The sequence below is a fragment of the Lissotriton helveticus genome, chromosome 1_2, assembly GCF_964261635.1.
Source record: "Lissotriton helveticus chromosome 1_2, aLisHel1.1, whole genome shotgun sequence".
Lineage (NCBI taxonomy): Eukaryota > Metazoa > Chordata > Amphibia > Caudata > Salamandridae > Lissotriton > Lissotriton helveticus.
This window is the reverse complement of record NC_136058.1, coordinates 375,648,141-375,664,737: the sequence shown is the minus strand read 5'-3', so window position 1 is coordinate 375,664,737 and position 16,597 is coordinate 375,648,141. Positions and strand designations below refer to the sequence as shown.

General features: G+C 42.3%; 1 protein-coding gene across 4 annotated transcripts in view; it reads right to left on the bottom strand.

The window, feature by feature from the left end:
- Positions 1–16,597, bottom strand: part of LOC144805937 (NACHT, LRR and PYD domains-containing protein 3-like) — a 509,894-nt gene that overhangs the window by 225,772 nt on the left and 267,525 nt on the right. For all 4 annotated transcript variants that reach the window (XM_078672409.1, XM_078672405.1, XM_078672421.1 and 1 more), the window contains 3 exons: positions 8,752–10,489; positions 3,361–3,531; positions 1,190–1,357 (listed from right to left, as the gene is read on the bottom strand). In XM_078672409.1, the coding sequence (XP_078528535.1) occupies positions 1,190–1,357; positions 3,361–3,531; positions 8,752–10,489 (2,077 nt within the window). The remainder of the gene's footprint in view (positions 1–1,189; positions 1,358–3,360; positions 3,532–8,751; positions 10,490–16,597) is intronic.

Sequence of the window (16,597 nt, the reverse complement as noted above, 5' to 3'; positions counted from 1 at the left end):
TTTACATTTTTTAATTTTAAGGGAAGAAAAAGATAAGATAAAATGAAAGAGAAAAGAAGGAAAATAAAAAGGGAAGGGAAAAGAGTAGGAAAGATATAGAAGACAGAGAAAAAAGGAAAAGGAAAGAAAAAGAGAACAAGAGAGAAGAAATCGGAGGTGCAGTAATAACAATCTTATAACTTATATAAAAATAAATCGTCAAATAAACATTGGTTTCCAAGATAAAGTGATGACTGTAGAAATAATAAATATGAAACAATAAATTAAAAGAATAAGGGAGTAAGATACTCATGGTGGTTGAAAGACAAAGGAAGTGTCTTGGTTACGCCAAGCCATCCTAATATAACATAACATAACATGTCAGCCCTAGAAGGTGATAGGAACTTCCGGCTATTGTGTGTATCATTATTTTCCGGCCTCTAAGGGAAGAACTATGCTATAGCACCGAAAATTGACCTCTTAAGTGAAAATACCTGTATCCGACATTAACTGAGCTCCACAGTTAAAAACAGAACTGGTGGAAACCATAAACTTCTTTATTTTCAGTATCTCAACAAATTAGGCTGTAGGTTAAATTACCTTCTATCTATAAAAAATTCCCTGTCTAACTTAAGAGCTAGTGAGAGGACTTAAAGGCCTATCGTTCGCCCAACTACCAGCAACAACATATTTAAATGCCAGGGGCCTAGGAAAAAAACATGTTGCCTGAATTTAACCAGGTCTTTGGTGGCCAAACCTGCTCTTTAGGTAGAAGCAGGTGGTATACTTTAGGGAACAAGGTTTGGAGATGGTCTTATTTTGTGCGGTTATTTACAACTGTTTTTGGCAGTTTTTGTTTTGTAAGTGGGATCACAGGAAATGTAAAAATTGCCAGTGGTAACTTTATCAACAGAATTACCCAAAAGAGAGAAATTTAGTGCTAAGAGACAAATTTCTGTTTTGGTGAGAGGTAATATATACAAAAGACTGTAATGACCACTTACAGACGTTGATATTTTAATCTAGTATCCTTTCAGCAGAGACTGCACCCTATTTTCTTCTCTCTTACTAGATCGATACTGAAGGCCGGTATGTATTCCCTTGCATGGATTAGGGTTCCTTTTTAATTGTTATTGCTTCATTATTTGATGAGTTTTCCAGGATCTAACAATATTGGCATTCAACAAAGATGAAGCCCACAGCTCCTCACCTCAGTGTGTGCAACTTGCAGCCTGGGTGCTTCATTCCTTTACACAGTTCTCTCACTCCGGTGTCCCCCAGTTCATTCGCGCTCAGTGTGAGCTCTCCAAGAGGTATTCGTCCAAGAATAGAGGCGAGATCTGTACAACCTGAACCAGTGAGACCACAAAACTCCAGGCTGCAGGACAAAGATGCACAAATAATTAAAAAGAGGACAGAAAGGGATATCACAGCCTTAGTGCTATCGTCATATTCTCTACCTTATGCCCTCACCTTCTTTACATCAGACACCTTTTGGACACTGCTTCCAGCTCATCGTAAGACACAATCACACTTTATCTTCATATACATCCCCATGGGGTCCCACCATCAAAAGGCACATAGTGCCATCTGGTTCCACCATCAAAAGGCACATAGTGCCATCTGGTTCCATCATCAAAAGGCACAAAGTGCCATCTGGTTCCACCACCAAAAGGCACAGAGTGCCATCTGGTTCCACCACCAAAAGGCACAGAGTGCCATCTGGTTCCACCACCAAAAGGCACAGAGTGCCATCTACTTACAGTGCTCTCCATCAACCCTCCTTTAACCAGGAGAAGTGAGTTTGCAGCTGATGATCACACACATCTCTAGTACAGAGTTCAAAATACAGAATTCAGGCCAGCAAGTTGTTTTTCTTTGGAGCAATCAAAAGACCACTCAGAGGGGGGGTGGAAGTTGTATATCACCTGATCTGTCTCTTAAGCTGTTGATTATGGGACCCACCAATGTTTGATGATTTTTGTAGTTTTAGATAGCGCTAGTTAAGTTCTTTTATACAGTCATAGCGCTTTGAAACGTGAAGCAATGTGGGGGACATGTTTAAGCAAGCATGGTAAATCTAAACATGAATATACAGATTTAGATTGCTTTCTTAGCAAAAGATCACGTTACAAGGCATACATTCTCAAGCCATTATTGACTTCACAACATACACCGGACAGTCAGCCAGCGTTCCACAACTAACATAAATGGAAGTTTACACTTTACAGCCATCCCATATCTATGTGGTGCGAAAGGCTGCATCAGACCCCCTGCCTTGTTTTAGATAGCGTATCCGTGATCTATGAATGAGAGACGAATAGATCTGAAGTGTTGATAGGTCCTCAACTCTTACCTCATGTGGAATGATTACTCTGCTAACTCTTAGGGTCTTTCAGGTGTTGAGCTGTGTGCTCGCCGACTCCAACAAGCAAACAATGCCATTGGCTAGAAAGTAGGCAGCAGCCCCTTTACTGTACCCTGTTTATGTTTATATGTTTATATAGCGCTCGATTACTGTGGGTCTTGGTGCTGTGGTGTGTGAGCAGAAACAACCCACTGTATTAACCGGGAACCTAAGCGGAAGTGAACAACCATGTTTTCAGACCCTTCCTGAAAAGCTGCAGATTGGGTTGAAGCTTCATGGCCAAAGGCATTTTATTCCAAAGCTTTGTCCCACATTGTAATACCCTGTGAGCAATATGTGTAAGATTGAGCCACAGAGTGAGTCACTGAGTACCTGCAGATACTAAACATTCTACACCCACACCACCCTTAACAAATGAGCCTGGACTACCCCCAGAAAATCAAAGTTTGAAAAGCTGAGAGTTGGCGCTTCAAAGGGCGTGGAGTGGAATCTAGCTCCTGTGGTTCCGACTGGGACAATACTAGTTACATGGATTGCCTCCCTGCCCCGATGCCCGTAGCCCCTGGAGAAGTGGCCTGGCAGCAATGACCACTCTTAAGAAGCTTCTGGTAGATCTCTTGCTGGTCTTGATTCCAGGGTGGGGGGGGGGCACCAGAAACCTAACCTCTCCACTATTCTCCACTGTAGTTGCAGAGAAACAGCCTGGACAAGGTGCTGCTGTGGGTATCTCAGTGTCGAAATCACAGAGAAGAAAAGGGTTATCTGTTGAAGATGCTCAGTGGGGGTAACGCAAGAAAATAAATACAGTTATTCTCTGTAGACCTAATGACGAAAAACAAAAAGTGTGCTGCAGCAAGCACCCGAGCGAGCAGAAGCATGCAGTGTCTGAAGCCAGCATAAGAGAATGTCAGGGCCAGGAGCAAGTGACTTCTTTCAGCTCAGTCTCTCTAGGTCTCCCTTCATTCATCAAAAATATCAATTTCCAAGTCCCTATTTACCATGGCTGCTCCTACCTCAAGGTCTGTATTCCGCAGCATGGGTGTCTTAAATTTTCACACAGTTCTCTCACTCCCAAGTCCTCCAGTTGATTCAAGCTCAGGTCCAGCTCTTGGAGTGATAGGTTTCGTCTGAGAACAGGGCCGAGCGCTGCAAAGCAGGATGCAGTGAGACCACAGAGCCCAAGCCTGTGGAAGAGAGAAAGGGAAAACACAGAGAAAAGAGCTGGCTTTAGTTTATATCCATTTTCCACCATCCATGACCTGAAACAGATGCAGCCAAGTCTAATGTCACGCATCTCGCCTTTGCACTTTCACCATAATATACAAATTAAGACCCAATTATTTACGAATCCACACGAAGGTCACTATAATACATGTACAGTATTATGGGCTAGAATTTGGGTAGCTCTGCTCTGATTGCAACAAGAGCATATGGTTTGATAGGGCCTGTTAATGCCGGTGGCATGCCCCCACTCCTCCTTCCTAAGGCCAAGGCAGAAAAGGCACTCACTAAATCGGTGAAAATTGTCCTGCAATGTGTCAGCCGAGAGTTCCAGCACCCGCGGCACATTATTCAGTACACCCATGAGATACCGCTCCAGGGATTACCAGGGTGCCTGGGATTCTTGTGCCCAGGGGCTTACACCTCTGGCACAAAAAGAACACAACCACCTTAGATTATACATAAGGTTCCCTAGCACACGACAAGTGTATAATGAAGCAGAAGTACCGTAAGTTATTGTACAGATGAGACTGATAAACCGTACAGTATTGGGTGTTCCTGAATGGTATACCTTAAACATGGAGCAAGGTAGTGATGAACTACATAATAATAATAATTTATAACTGACCATTATATCAGTTATAAATTATATTTAAATTATAACACTGCCTGCACATCATCCAGATCTGGATGTTCAGCTCCTACTGAAGAGCAACCCAACCAAGACAGAATTCCTCTTATTTGCCAAGCACAATGAAGAAGACACAGTACAATCCTGGCTGAATGGCATGAATCTTGACGGCTTCGAACCCCAACTTTCACTGAATTCCAAATCTCTTGGATTCACCCTGGACACGAACCTCTCCTTCATTACTACAAAAAACAAAGACGGCCTGGTACAAGCTCTCCTTTCTAAAGGAAGTCAAACTGTCCCTTCCAGAAAGCATCTTCACAATTGTGGAGAAGTGTGGCTCACTGGTTAGAGGAGGCAGACCTGGAAGCAGAGGTCAGCCCGGGACCAGGGTTCAATTCCCGGCTCGGCGGGGTCTTGAGTCCTAAAATGTCTATGGACTTGACAATTCTCGCTCCGGTGCCTACTCGATTCACGGGTTCACACTCTGCGACTCTGGGCAATAGCTTGCTTAATCTCCACAACGGCCCCTCGCAGCGGGATGCCTGGCTTTCACCTTGCAGATACCCTGCCGAGGTTATCTCACAGGGGAATACCAGGACGGGTTCCCTAAGCAAGCGCTTAGAAACCACCGCTCGGTGATTTGCGCTATATAAATTCCTGTACATTTACATTTACATTGCTGTTCAAGCTCTTGTGCGCTTGAATCTGTACGTTGGTTATACACTGGCCTCTAGGACTCCACACTGGCGTACCTTATGGGGATTGCACGTGCTGCAGCACGTCTCATCCAGCGCCTGAAGAAATATTATCACATCACCCTCATCCTGATGGAACTCCATCCTTCGGCAACCCACACTTATCTTGCAGACAAGCCCACCATCTCTAGGGGTTCCTGAGACACTGTCAGCCAGAACAGCATTAGACTGCAGACTAAGAAGTGAAAAAACAACCCAGCAGGCCATTTCCATCTATGCGCCCAAGATCTGGAACAAAATCCCCATATCCATCAGGACCGGCCCAGTGCTGTTCCAATTTAGAAAAGAGTAGAGAACACACCTCTTTAAAGAACACTCAATCACATGCATCAGTAGTCCACAAACCCACTACCTGTCCGACCACTCTTTAACTTTATGCAGGGCTTTGACCATGTACAGCACCCCACTGCCTTTTGACTAGGTGTGTACTTTAGATATACCACATACATACAGTATTTGCTTCTGAGTCGAGAAGGCCATATGCTAAAGGCCAGACCTATTGGCTTTGACAATCCTTGTTATCCAGTGAGAACCTGACACACCTTAAGCAGGGTGGGAAAAAAGAGAAAGGAATTTGTGGGGAACTGAGAAAATGGAATGGGGTTTACAGGTAAGGTACAGAAGCGACAAAACTGAAGATGCAAAACTGCAGACGGGGGAACTAGTGGTTCAGAGGCGGTTCAGCATTTTCGGGAGCGTTATGTATAAGAAAGCAGCGTTGCTTGAAGAGATGGATCTTCAAAAACTTCAGGAAGTGTAGAAGGGAGGGAGTTTGTAAGACCTGAGAGCCAGCCGAATTCCAGGATATTGGGTTGTAGCATGCCTGACATCTCTTCTTCCTGCACTCTGTCCCTGACCTCAGATAATATGGGGTTTCTCAAGAGAAAATATGGCGATTGAACACAAAGTTAAGATTTACATCTTCTCTATGCCCTTTGGCTATTACCTGCAAAGCATGGTATTGCATGCACTCATGTTTACATGCACTCAGGCTGATCTATTATTAACTTAATTTCGAATTGATTACATTAAATACAAATTATTTATTGAAGTTTAAATGAAAAAATAAATTCCCACCTAAAGTAAAAAAAAATATTATGCATTAATAATTATTCAGTGATGTACAGACTCAATTAAGAGTAATTTAATTATATTTTAATACAATTCATGTTACATCAATTTATGAATTAAAAAGTTATTAAAATATTACAAATACAAAATGTGTTATTTATAGATTTTGTTCAACATTATATTATATTTATTTATATTTATAACTATTGAGAAAAATAACATTAAACATTATTTCCTATGGGTTTTATTTTAAGCCCATATTTCTGTTATTTTCTATAGGACTGTGATTCAATAGCAGTGGTTGGCATGAGTGATGCTGGATGTAGCCCAGCATGAAGCTGGAGTAATTTACAACTGTTTAGAGTCCCCTTTAGGCTGTAGTAACTTTAGAAATGCAGTTTGTGAATAACAACTCTTTTGTGGATGGGTATATGTCCTCCTTAAACCCCTCCCAAATCCCATTCCCATAAAGCTCTCTGTAGTCCTGCCTAAACCCTTCCCGTTTGGTAGTAAGTATGCCCCCTTTTCCAGCCACTCGCCCAGTCACTCCCACATCTTCTTCGAAGTAGTAACTTACATGTGTGAGGATCTCTCCATAGAAAAACCTCAGAGAGGTGGGGGTTTACTCTTGTTGCTTTATGAATTATATTTTCTAGGACTTTAGTATTATAATTGGAATACTACTAAACAAATTACAAAATGCAGCTTGTGAACAGGGCCCTGAGTGCTCCCTTGCTACCTGCATGTAAAGTAAACACAGAGAACAGCAGAGGACACAACACACTCTTTCAGAAGAACGCTAAATGCAGGTACAAGGTAAGATTACTGCACATATTTCCTTCAATCTTATTAAAAGTGAAAATATTTTAGAAAAGAACAGCACTGCTTGTGCATTACATTTTTTGTGGGTGATGCATATGCTACCTGAATTAGACATTTCATGAAGAAAACACAACTGCAACTTCAGAACAGCAAGGAGAATGCACCCTAACAGGAAATGAATGTTTTTAGAGCCTTGGGAAAAGCCAGATTATTTCAGTCTTTCAAAACGAATGACAAGAGGTTAAAAAAACTGGGGTCAAATCTTGGATACAGGTCTCTTTGGCAGTCTTCCTTCTAATGAATGAGATACTCATTTAACCCGATTTACTGAGTGCAAGGCCGGAGTCCACAATGAGTGCAGAGGGTTGGATTATTCTGAGTTTTCACATCTACAGAGGTCTCTGTGAGTCATGCACAGACATTTAACCTTCACCTCTTTTCTACAGGTGGCCCATGCCATTCCCTTGGTGCCCCCACACATGATTGAAGGTTTGCATCATCCTGGGTGCAAGGGTTTGTCTTCCTTGACTACTGCCAAAAAGATACTAAGTTATCGAAGGGGCTGCATTGATACCAGTTACTGACAAAATTAATCTGTGAGGGGTGTCTGGACAACTTACATTAAAATAACAACAAGTTTGTTAAAAGTTAGTTGTAGAAAAATATTGCAAGCATTTCTGTCACTTTCATTCGATGACATGTTAGTGAACTTGGGACCTCATTTGCAGGTTGGTAGATGGGTAGTCAGTCACAAATGTGAAGGGTATGTCATCCCCTTATTATAAGTGCATTACAATATAGCTGTGACGGATATCTTGTCCACGCACTGAACATGCATTAGGATATAACTGGGACAGATATCTCATCCCCTTGTTGCAAGTGCATTAGGATATAACAGTGCTGGATATCTTGTTCCCTCATTACAAGTGCATTAGTATATAACCGTGCCGGATATCTCGTCCCCTTGTTACAAGTGCATTAGGATATAACCGTGCTGGATATCTCGTCCCCTCGTTACAAGTGCATTAGGATATAACCGTGCCGGATATCTCCTCCCCTAGCTACAAGTGCCTTAAGATATAACCGTGCCGGATATCTCGTTCCCTCGTTACAAGTGCATTAGGATATAACCGTGCTGGATATCTCCTCCCCTAGCTACAAGTGCATTAGGATATAGCCGTGCTGGATATCTCGTCCCCTTGTTACAAGTGCATTAGGATATAACCGTGCCGGATATCTCGTCCCCTTGTTACAAGTGCATTAGGATATAGCCGTGCTGGATATCTCGTCCCTTTGTTACAAGTGCATTAGGATATAACCGTGCCGGATATCTCGTTCCCTCGTTACAAGTGCATTAGGATATAACTGTGCTGGATATCTCGTCCCCTTGTTACAAGTGCATTAGGATATAGCCGTGCTGGATATCTCGTCCCCTTGTTACAAGTGCATTAGGATATAACCGTGCTGGATATCTTGTTCCCTCGTTACAAGTGCATTAGGATATAACCGTGCCGGATATCTCGTACCCTTGTTACAAGTGCATTAGGATATACCCGTGCTGGATATCTCCTCCCCTCGTTACAAGTGCATTGGGATATACCCGCGCCAGATATCTCGTCCCCTCGTTACAAGTGCGTTAGGACATAACCATGCCAGATATCTCGTCCCCTCGTTACAAGTGCGTTAGGACATAACCATGCCAGATATCTCGTCCCCTTGTTACAAGTGCGTTAGGACATAACCATGCCAGATATCTCGTCCCCTTGTTACAAGTGCATTAGGATATAACCGTGCCGGATATCTCGACCCCTCATTGCAATTACATTAGGATATATCCATCTGCCAAACTCTAAATCGGGTCGAAAATTATTAGTTTGAAAAATTTGGAACTGGAAACTTACTTGAGAGCAGAGCATTTCATCAGTTCTGGTGCTAGTGCTTGGAGATCTTCTGGTCTCATACTGAAGTTGAAGAAAACGATCCTTTGAACTGTAGGGGAATACTTTAAACAGAATGTGACGGCTCTGACTTCCAAGTCGTTTGACTCTCCGAGGTGTTTGGCAAACGACAAATCGAATTCATTCACCTGCTCTGTTGCACTTCTCACAAACCCTTCATCTTGGATCTCATACAAACAGTGTAAAACATCCATCAGCTGAACTGAAACTGAGTCTTCTGGTATTCGTTTGAATTGTTCCCTAACCCACTCCAATAGCACAGGTTTGACCACTGTTGAGATGTTCCACTTGAGCCGTTTCTGCATCTTAGCCAGTGTCTCATTGTTGAGAAGGCCGAACAGAAAGCGCACAGTCAGCATTAAGTGATTATGTGCCCGTCTCGAATAACTTTTCAATATATCCCTAACCTCTTGCTGTAGATTCTCTTCCTTTTCGGTGGTTATTTCACTCCCCTCCAGTACAAAAAACAATGCGGCAAAAAATTCCTGCACGCTGAGATGGATGAAGCTGTACATGCTGTAGTTTTCATCATCTTTCTGGAAAACGCTGTTATTCAGGAAGAGGGACTGAACGGCTGGTACATCTAAGCCTAGCTTATTAACATGTTCATCCTCAAACAGTATGTTTTGCTGACAGATTCCTTCCTTGGCTAAGGCACATAACCTTTTAAGGTTAATTTTAATAATGCGATGTGCAGACTGATTGTTATGGAAATTTATCAAGTTGGAGAGAAAGAGTAAGTAGACTGAAGTTGTTGTTCTTAAGGAAAACAGAGAATTGTCCTTCGTCACCAGCTGCTGCTTGATGGTGTTGCAGACAAGCCAGCATATGATGGGCACAAAACACATGGTGAAGAGAATTTGATTTGCTTTCACAATATCAAATGCTAGTGCACCTTCGGTTTCATTACCAAAAAACTTAGTAATATATTCTTTACGGTCATCTTCAGAAAAGCCAAGAATCTCTGCAAAGCGCTCATCTTCCACATAACCATCCAGGCACTGCGTGAGGGTGTTCACAGCCACTGATCTAGTGGTAATTAAAATATGTGACTCTTGAAGACACTTTTTTCTTATTAAACTGATCAGCGGTTTGTACTCTACAAATTTTTTGTCTGGGTCATCTAAATCAGAAAACCCACGGATTTTAAGTTCATCGAAGCCGTCAATGACGAAAAGTACTTTGTTGGGCTTAGCTTCTATCTCGCCCATGGGTAGAAGTTGCATCCCTCCACAGCTGCACAAAATGAGATCCTCTATGGTCTGCTGTCTTTTGAGCTGGTCATGTTCCCTGCAGTTGATATAAAAAGCATACTCAAAACTATCACTGAATAGTTCTCCTGAAGCCCAGTCCACCATTATCTTGCGGGCGGTCATCGTCTTTCCGATCCCAGCCACTCCCAAGAGCACCACAGTGCTGGGTACGCACCCGTACTCGTCTGGGTAAAATAAAGCATTAATGCTGGAGAATGAATGCTCGGCTCTTTCACGCATGAGCATGAGATGTCTCTCTCCACATGCAATTATTTCATGCCTTCTCTCTTCCTCTAATCGGTAGTTCTTTAAAATGATCAACCTTGTGTACCTTTGACTTAATAGGACTTGTTCTCCAATCCGGCTGTTGAAATCTTTCATCAGTCGGAATTTCTTTTGAACGTATTCCTTATATGTCATCGCCTGACCTATTTATATGTAGACAGAAAATGTAATTTTTCAAAATTAGGTGGAAAAAAAAGCAAACATATACAGCAATTCAAGTGCCTTATTTGATATAGTAAACATACATATTAAAGAAGCAAAATAGTTGATAAATGTTTTCTAATAGTCATAACACAGGATCTAGACATCTGGACATAAGGAAGCACAGAATTAAGAGGTGAATATATTTTGGCACACCACGGCCTACTCGGTCTATAGGAAGCGAAAGGAGAGTTCTCATGTCCAGAACAATGTTAATAAGCAGGACTGACTGAACACACACCTACTATGGACACTGAAGGACAGTTACAACAAAGACAACAGGTATTCAATGGTGCATATAATAGTGTAGAGAATAAGCATAGGAAAAACATTTCAGAATTATTCTGTTCAGATTCCATTAGTCTTCCAGTTCCATTTGAATAAAAACATAACATAACATGTGTATTTGTAAAATACAAGTATCACCCAAGGGCCTCAAGGCGCTGAATAACAGATGTATATTGTTACCCAACCCAATAGTACTCATTTTATCGACCTCAGATAGATGAAAGGCTGAGTGGACCTGCTAGGATTAGAACCTGTGACCATGAGGGCGAACACAGGCCCCTACAGTGGAGCATTAGCCCACAAAGCCACCCGACCAGACCACTTCTGAAGATGACAAAGTTTGCACTGGCACCCAAGAGCCCGATGATGATTTGGCTACCAAGTAAGAACTAGAAGACACCAAAGGTTCGGATCCAGGCTCTGGTGCAGAATCCACCACTTTTCCCCCAACATTGCAGGAGAGGAAAGGAAATGCCAGACATCGGTCACTTCAGAAATCAAACACTCGGCTGAGGAAGCCCTAGCAGCTACAGCTTTGGGACATCTAGCATGTGCAACACCTGAACTGCAGGCCCAATGGAGATTATTTTTTCTTCAGCCACACACTGGAATGTTGGCATATGTTACCAAAATCTTACAGAATATTTAATTCTATTTGGAAATTAATAAGCTGTAAAGAGTGGAAAAATGACATCCACTTAGATATAGAGGATGCACATCTAAACACTGTCACCAGTGCTTTAAATGGGGAAAAAAGTGCAGGTCCTCACCAAATTCAGATGTGGAGTAGAGGACGGGCATAGGGGTGGAGCTGTGGGCAGCACAAAGGGATTTTAGAAACACGTACATTTGTTGTTGCCCTCATTACTAAACTTTGATCCCATGTGCTGTGCTACAGCATCTCTATCGCCACCTTCCTCCTCGGCATGGTTGCAAATAAGTGCTGCTGTACTCTGCTATACCAGCAGGAAGCCTTCTCTTCGACTTCCCGAGAGTCACGAGATATGCCTGTTAGCAGGCCCTGCTCACACCTGTACAGTTCTATGGACTCCACAGAGCCTAAGTGGACACTATGTCAGTAATCACAGTGTGTCAGGCCCCTCCCAAACTTCCTGCCAGCTCTGAATGAATGCCTTCTGAAGGAGGCTCAATTAGCACATTGTAAGGCGAGGTTAGCACTCGATCAGAGTGTTTCACGTAAACGGATCCACTCGTTCTCAGCTATGTTGCACTTTTGTGTAAATGCCAATTTCACTGAGCTTTGCTTACATCCCATGAGTACCGATACTCTCTTTGGACAAAGAGAAGTTCCGGTACTCAAGAGCCGAAAATGTACCTGCACTTCTGCTAAATACCGGTGAGTACCGGCCCATTTAAAGCACTGGCTGTCACCAATGTATGCTGAACGAGCATAGAGATACGCTCCTCCGAACTTCATATGTGCTCGAGCCTTCTGCTACAGAGGTGGTCACGAGTACTTGCAGAGTGTGGGCACAGCTTGGCATGAGATATTGCTATTGAGAAGCTTGAACTTCACGACACACACAAGCAAAGACAAGACAAGCTACATGTCTCTGGGCGCAAGGGGACTCTAATGAGCCTAGCAATGATGATGGCCACCTTCGATCCATAGAGCACAACTTTCTTGTTTCCCAGAGACCTTCTTGGCAGGCTATTATGATGCTTCGTGGCTGTAGCTGGAGAAATTTGTGTATTGAGAATCGTTCAGTTCACAGGCTTGATTTACAATTCACTGAAGGTCATTATCAATACAGAAATGTGTGTTACACTGGTGGTTATTTTGCTCACATATTACAAAGGTTTACTCTATCTCTCAGCTCTTGAGCTCTTGGAAGTCGTAGAGTTTTACCAATCAGAGAAAGAGAGAGGGTTATATAGAGATTTTCAATAGATATGAATTATCTATACATATATGTTTCTATATACACACACACACACATATATATATATATATATATTCACTGAAAAAACCATAGGTTATAGACCATATATAGTTAGGAATTAGCATTTACAAAACCTTGAAAATTCACTGAAAAAACCATAGGTTATAGACCATATATAGTTAGGAATTAGCATTTAAAAAACCTTCTTTTACTCACACAAAACCATTGAAATTCCATATATAGTTAGTTGTACTAACTATATATCGCGCACCCGCAATCCACTGCTGATCATGTCACATATTACATCATTCATGACATGGTCAGTGACATCACTGATGACATCACTGATGACATCTCAAATGACATCACTGATGATGTCCAGTGACTGTGTATTTGTGTAAAGTTAAAATATGTCTTACATATTGAAGAATGAGTGGATGTAGAAGTGTCTGGATGAAGGATTTAGTAGGTGCATGACTGACTGTATGAGTGAGTGGTTAAATGTGTCTCACTGAGTGCATGGGTTAGTGACTGAACTGTGTTAATTTGAGCATCATTATGTTTGTTCTACTGTAAACTGCTGCATGTGTTGATCAGTAGCTATATGAGTAAGTATATGGGTTATTGATTGGTTGCTCAAGTATTTGTATGGGAGACTGAGTGTGTGTGTGTGGGTGGCTGGGAGGTGTATGACTCTGTGCATAGATGTGTGAGCAGTTGATTCACTAGATGTATGGGTTCAAAAGTGCACGTGGAAACAGCTGTATGGGTGGTTGACTGTGTGCATCAGTGTATTGGTGAGTGAATGGATATCTCAGTGCTACATGTCAAAGTAAGTACATATGTAAAACACAGTACATGTGAGAGTTGCCATATATAAATAACTGTGCATAAGAGCCAGTGAATGTGTGAGTGGCTGTATGGATGATTGTGAACTTGTATCAGGGATTGTAAAAGAGAGTAAATATGTTTTAGTATATGTTTGAATAAGTAAGGTGTGTATAACTGTATAGTTGAGAAAATGGAGGTGTGATTGATTGTTTGCATGACTGACTAGGTGTGTGTGTAACTTCATGGATGAGTGACAATCTGTGAGTCTGTGTTTACACTGAGTGTATCTAAGGTTATATTAGAGTCTGAAGAGGTTCATCGTATTATCACATGAATGATGTCATCAGTGATGTGATCAGTAATGTCAAATGAGATGTCATCAGTGATGTGATCAGTGATGTCATTTGAGATGTCATCAGTGATGTCATTTGAGATGTCATCAGTGATGTCATCAGTGATGTCATTTGAGATGTCATCAGTGATGTCATCAGTGATGTCACTGACCATGTCATGAATGATGTAATATGTGACATGATCAGCAGTGGATTGCGGGTGCGCGATATATAGTTAGTAAAACTAACTATATATGGAATTTTAATGGTTTTGTGTGAGTAAAATAAGGTTTTTTAAATGCTAATTCCTAACTATATATGGTCTATAACCTATGGTTTTTTCAGTGAATTTTCAAGGTTTTGTAAATGCTAATTCCTAACTATATATGGTCTATAACCTATGTTTTTTTCAGTGAATTTCAATGGTTTTTTAATAGCAAATATCATAAGCTGTCGATTGTCAAGTACGTGGTAAGAAAAAACATTTTCGTGTTTATGCACACTGATCTGCTTTCAATGCTGCCCCCCCCTCATTTCTATTAGGAGTACTCTCTCTTTGCAGATAGTGAAGGGTAGTTAACGCAGGCCTTTGCCCCCGTTGTAATCCGTCGTGCCTGCTTCTCTCTCCATTTGATTGATTGTTATCCAAGCATTTACTGTTTTAGAATTGGTTCTCTTTGGTTCATTCTCTATTTACAAACAAGCACAGAGTCGCAATACTCTGTTTAGTCTTTGCAGATAGCGCAAAATCGTGTAAAAAAACAAAAGGAATCGAGCAAAATCAGTAGGCCACTAATGGGATCTCTTTTTGACCTCGCTAAAATAGAAACATTAGGAACAACCTATTGAAAATAGCAATGTGTATGTACATAAGCGGCGTTCATTTGTGTTCACAGTACCCCTTGTTGTAAGCAGAACAGATATCGCTACAACACTGACTGTGTTATCCCGCTAGCATAGACCCATGCACACACGTACACGACAGCCATTTTAGGTACCATGGTCTCTCTCCGTGCAATCGATCACCAGCGCCCCTTCCCTGACCCTGCAAGCTTCCCCCATGCACCCTGACTGCCCCCGCTCCCATATGCGCAAGTCATGAGCCCTCCCCTCCCGCATGACTCTGTCTCCGAGAATCGCACCCCGCGCCTGACCAACACCTCCTGTCCCTCCATGAATGCCCCTCCTTTGATGACCTCTTCCTCTGAACCTAATTGTCTACATGGACCGCTGGTCATCCCTTAGCCTGAGGATACAGTTCATTGCCCACTACTGCATGCACTCGCCTCTCTTGAAAGGAGCCACTATTGATCATGACCACCCCACCCCCTGAGATTCGATCAGGAGCACACATTCCAACGGAATCAACAGCACACTCAGCTGCGTGACAGCCCTTCCTATTGTATGGAGGATAAGGGCCCCTACTGTAGCCACGTGTTGGAATATCTTCGTACTTTACAATGTCTTGATTGTAATGAAGGATGTGTGTGTGCCATAAACCTGTGTATAAAAGACGAAGCCTCAGAGAAACTTGTTAGAGCACCTCCCGAAGACACTATGCGAGTGTCCCAAATGACAGGCTCTCCTCATGAGTAATAAACCTTTTTCCTTGTCCTCCTGCTTCCAGTGCCAGTCTCTTTATTTGGTAATTATTCAAGATGGAAACGAAGAGTCGCCCTGCACCAGCAGCCTGGGCATCGGGTGCGATCGGGGCTGACTTTTCTACAATTGGCGTCCCAACACGGGGTCCATCAGCGACATAAGGTCCGGTAAGAGAGGTCCAGACGATGAGGTGAACATCTAAATGATTGGAGTATACCTGCCTTGAGAGGGCCCTCGTCCGGCTGCCGATTGAATGAACTTCACCGATTCCGAACGGACCTCTCTCAAGTGACCTATTGTCCTGACTGGAATCCCACAGGACTGCTGCGGTAAAAACATGGAGACAGAGAACGATCGGGCGCTGGAAAAAGGAGGGCGAGGAACTGTCCACATGGTCCGGTCCGGGTAAGGTCGTGACACACGACAAATTGCGAAATTGATTGATTGACTGTTTGAAAATACTAGTATTACTTATTGATTGTTTCTGAGAGATTCTCTATTTGCAAACAAGCACAGAATCGCCATACTCTGTTTAGTCTTTGCAGATAGTGAAGGATAGGTAAATGCAGACTTTTGTCCCCATTGTAATCCGTCATACCTATTTTTCTCCCCATTGATTGATTGATTGAATCGAGCATTGAATTGTTCGAAGTTGGTTCTCTTAAGGATCTTCTCTGCCTGCAAACGGGGAAGAATAGGAATATTCTCTCTCACTTTGCAGATAGTGAAGGGTAGGTAACGCAAACCTTTAACACGTCATGCCTATTTCGTTCCTAATTGATTGATTGTTTGCCCGAACATTGACTGTTTTGGAATTGGTTCTTTTTGGAGGTATTCCCTGTTTGCAAATAAACGTAGGAAAATCTTTGCAAGTAGTGAAAGGGTAGGTAATGCGGACCTTTGTCCCCCGTTGTAATCTGTCATGCCTATCTACTCCCCACTGATTGATTTTTTTTATTTTTTTTTATTTGTTTTTATTGCAGAATTATAGACAAACTTCAAGGTCAAACGACCAGACATCCTCTTACAACTCGAGGCACCATATCGTGACAAAATAGTACACAGCCATTTAGCCCACATCCCGGAGGCCGGG